Source organism: Cucurbita pepo, chromosome LG11, assembly GCF_002806865.2.
Source record: "Cucurbita pepo subsp. pepo cultivar mu-cu-16 chromosome LG11, ASM280686v2, whole genome shotgun sequence".
Taxonomy (NCBI): domain Eukaryota; kingdom Viridiplantae; phylum Streptophyta; class Magnoliopsida; order Cucurbitales; family Cucurbitaceae; genus Cucurbita; species Cucurbita pepo.
The window spans coordinates 7285215-7289515 of NC_036648.1; the positions used below are offsets into that span (position 1 = coordinate 7285215).

Consider the following 4301-nt stretch of genomic DNA (forward strand, 5'->3'; position numbering starts at 1 on the left):
TTCAAGCAAACAAGTTCAACACAATCTATAAACCTTTCTAATCTTTCACGGGATGATCTAAGATACCTCACTACGTTAGAACGGAAATGGAGTCATGTATTTTTTTAAGCCCTTCATTGACAATCAAGTTAATTACGTAGGCACAACACCTCATGTGTGATATATCTCCATCTAAGACAAGTGAATTCTAACTTCAAATCCTTCTCGTAATAAACGAAATATGTATATCATTGAAACTTGCATTATCAATTGTGATAGAGAAAACTATAGCGACCCTCCATTCCAATAAACAATAGTCAATAATATACGTCTAAGTTTGTGACTTTTATTTTTGAAATGAAACCGATCAAGTTTAAATTTTTGAAAAATAAACGTTTAATTAAAACATTAACTCAGAACTTTTAGGTTTGCATCTATTTAGTTAAAAAAATTTCAAAGTGTTTATCAAGTTTCTTTAACTTGTGCTCAATCTTTTTTGTCTTAATAAGTTTAATAGGTTGTCAATCTTTTAATTTTATGTTTCATTGGGTCTAAGGGATACTTCATCTCTCCTAAACAATTTAAAAAACTTAATAGATAATATTTATTTATTTTAAATTTATAAATCCAATAGCTTTTCTCTTTTGAAATAATATTTGAATTTATATTTCCTAAAACAAAACTAATAAAAACTAAAATATAAAAAGGAATCAATTTGAAATTACCTAAGATTTAGGAAAGTTGGAATCCTATCCTTAAAAGATTAGGAAATTCAAAAACAAATGAAAACCCTTTTATTTTCCCAAAAGGATTGGGAAAAGATAGTAAGCTATAAAACCAAACCTCTCACCCTTCCACCATTCAACAATTCCAATTCCAATTCAAATTCAGAAGTTGTTCAACCATGGCGGCTTCCACCAAATCTCCTTCCTCTATTGTTCTTGCTGTTCTTCTTGTTCTTCTTTCAGTTCTTGGCTGTCCTTCATCCAAAGCCCATCTGCTCAAAACTTGTATGTTCGACGCTATTTACCAACTCGGCGATTCAATTTCCGACACCGGAAATCTCATTCGTCAAAACCCCAACACCCCATTTTCTAATCTTCCTTACGGTGAAACGTTCTTCAACAAATCCACTGGTCGCTGCTCCAATGGTCTTCTCATGATTGATTACTTTGGTATCCCTTCCTTTTAACCTTATATTGTACTAATATTGTGAAGAAGCCCCCAAATGGGTGTCTAATGATATGTCTTATTGCAGCTTTGGACGCTGGACTTCCCTTGGTGAACCCTTATTTGAACAAAGATGCATTGACAAGACATGGAGTGAATTTCGCAGTGGCTGGTTCTACGGCTTTGTCTTCTCAACTTCTTTCTCAAAACCAAATCTTATCTCCGCTCACCAACTCTTCTCTCAACCAACAACTTTATTGGATGTTCTCTCATTTCAACTCCATTTGCTACAATCAAAGAGGTTTCTAATTTCTCTCCAATTAATTATATTTTCTTTTATATATCTTCATTTTAATGTGTATTTTGTTTGGTATCTTATAGATTGCAACCAGAAATTAAGGAATGCTTTGTTCTTGGTGGGCGAGATCGGTGGGAACGATTATAACTATGCGTTGTTCCAAGGCAAAACTATTCAAGAGGTGAAAGATATGGTGCCCCAAGTTGTTCAAACCATAAAAAGCGCCGTTGAGGTAATTTTTGGTATATATTTAACTTCTTGAATTAGGGTTTTTTTTACTTATCTCTAACGTTTTTTGTGTGCAGAAAGTGATAAGCTACGGAGCTACTCGAGTTGTTGTTCCTGGAAACTTTCCAATCGGATGTTTACCTATCTATCTCACCGGATTCCAAACCAATGATACAACTGCCTACGATGAACTTCATTGTTTGAAAGATTTGAATGGCTTGGCTACTTATCACAATGATCAAATCAAGCAAGCTATTGAAGTGCTCAAGAGAGAGAATCCACACACCGTAATCGTATATGGTGACTACTATAATGCATTGTTGTGGATCCTTCGTCGTGCTTTTACCCTCGGTATGGTTTTCTTAATTATTATTAGCTTAATACAAAAGAATTGATATCTTAATCATTCATGTTTGTTGTATTTAGGGTTTGATGAAGCTTCTTTGCAAAAATCATGTTGCGGGATTGGAGGAAACTACAACTTCAGCCTCATGAAGATGTGCGGAGTTGGTGGAGTATCAGTTTGTTCAAATCCAGATGAACGTGTTAGTTGGGATGGAATCCATTTGACTCAAAAGGCTTACAAATTCATGGCATATTGGCTCATTCACGACATCTTTCCACAACTTCATTGCATTGTTTGAATTTTGTTTTAGTTGTTTTTTTTGGTTTTTAGCTTTAGTATTTTGTTTTTGCTTTTTTTTTTTTTTTTTTCGGTGTAATATTTTATAAAGTTCATTAATAGAATTTTAGGTTTTGGCTTTTGTTTTTGTTTTATTGTTTTTTTGGTGTAATATTTTCTAAAATTCATTAATAGAATATTGGTATTATTTTTAATTTTTTTTTGAAACATAGTAAATATTTTGTTGATATTTTCATTATATTATTCCAAAAACTAAGAAATATAATGAAATTGTGATCGTGAACATGTTTCATTACTCTCAAATGGTATGTTTTCATAGAAGTTTATGTGGTTTGGGTATTAAATTGGGTTTAAGACACCTTGTAACAACCCTAATGTACTGCTGAAATAGAGCTGTCACCATACACATGACATAAATTTTAATGCCGAAGCATTCATTTAAAATAATTTTATAAGACGATGTCGTGGTTTAATACGTTTACGTAAAAGTCTTAAGATAAAAGAACGCTAAATATTCAATGCAAAATAAAATAAAACTAAAGAAAAAATTAAAATGATTCCCCAGACTAACGTAACATCTATAAAATAAAATGCAACTACTCAAACATAGATTCCATGGTTTTTAATGCGACACCACCGTTAATCTTAGATGGGTGCCTTACTTTTTCTGGAAATACTTAGCAAGTGACCTCACTATTGGGGTCAAAGAATACAAACACATATCACATGAATAAGACAAACAATATTCTCTTAGGTGGTCTCCAATTTGGACAAGTTAGATGTGTAGTATTTCTCTACAGACGGCCCACGTATGCAAACATGAGCCCACCAGGCGGGCTCGCACACCCTTTGGATCAGNAGATGTGTAGTATTTCTCTACAGACGGCCCACGTATGCAAACTTGAGCCCACCAGGCGGGCTCGCACACCCTTTGGATCTGTTAGTCAGGCTAGCTCCTTTGGACTATAGCTAGACATCCAAAAGAGTTGGGATATGAAGCATATTGTCTATTGAGATATGAAGCCTGATGTATATTTATAGCTTATTCAATATTTTAGAGAATAAAATTATATATCGAAAATAGTCATACATACATACATACATACATACATACATACATACCTACCTACCGTAAATGACTGGTTATATAAAAAGCTAGCTGGTATATATGTTATATATGTTCAAGCTATATATAGTAAACTGAAACCATGTATATACACATTCTCTTAGTTCCAATTTATGTTAGGCAGTGCTTTAAACAGGTACTTTCTTCATTCTCATTATTCTATATTTGTGTAAATCTCCGAAATCATCAATAAAAATCCTGTATCCCATATTTCTCTTTACATTTTCTCTCTCCTATTTCTTTGCGATCGAGTGTGTGAGTTGGTGTGCGGTCCTAATAGAAAGTACAACCATCGTGCACCATGCCAAGCATGATGGTCATTTCACTCTCATAGTGTACGCACTCATCATAAAGAAGAAGTATTCTGATGTATGTGGATATACAATTATGCATGAGGTCCCCATACTTTCTATCATAAATAAATCATATAGAACAACCCCCCTATCATTCCTCACATACTACACTCAATAATATGCATACATAAGCTTTTATAAATCATTTCGTTCATAACATAACTTTTTGTTAAAATATCATCACTAGCCCAATCGGGTTAAGCCCAACCATTGTATGAGTAGTCACATTATATGTTACGAAAATGATTTAGAAATTTTAGGAATAAATTTAGGAAAATGATTTACATACTTGAGAAAACACGTTGAGAAATTTTAGGAATAGATTACCCATCATCTAGTATAAATACTCCTCCACCCTACTTAGTTCATCGTCCCAAGAAATCCCAAGCAATACAAAGTAGTAGTTTCTATAGAGTGACTTGTAAATCTCTTCTCGATTGGTCTTATAAAGTGTGTGAGTGTTTCCCACATTGAGTTGTGTTCAATAATCTGGTATCAGAGTGA

At 33.4% G+C, this 4301-nt stretch overlaps 1 protein-coding gene across 1 annotated transcript; it reads left to right on the plus strand.

Moving 5' to 3' along the window:
• Window positions 1–883: 883 nt before the first annotated feature.
• LOC111805559 (acetylajmalan esterase-like) lies at window positions 884–2330 on the plus strand. The gene is made up of 5 exons (XM_023690668.1): window positions 884–1154; window positions 1238–1450; window positions 1531–1679; window positions 1753–2026; window positions 2102–2330. Exons 1-5 carry the CDS (start codon window positions 884–886, stop codon window positions 2317–2319), a joined length of 1125 nt encoding a protein of 374 aa, XP_023546436.1. The 3' UTR covers window positions 2320–2330.
• Window positions 2331–4301: the final 1971 nt, after the last annotated feature.

Bases quoted from the DNA above. Each gene is read 5' to 3' on its own strand.
- LOC111805559 (XM_023690668.1), top strand. From the start codon at position 884: ATGGCGGCTTCCACCAAATCTCCTTCCTCTATTGTTCTTGCTGTTCTT. The intron at 1,155-1,237 runs GTATCCCTTCCT...GTCTTATTGCAG, and splicing joins TCTCATGATTGATTACTTTG to CTTTGGACGCTGGACTTCCC. The intron at 2,027-2,101 runs GTATGGTTTTCT...TGTTGTATTTAG, and splicing joins TCGTCGTGCTTTTACCCTCG to GGTTTGATGAAGCTTCTTTG.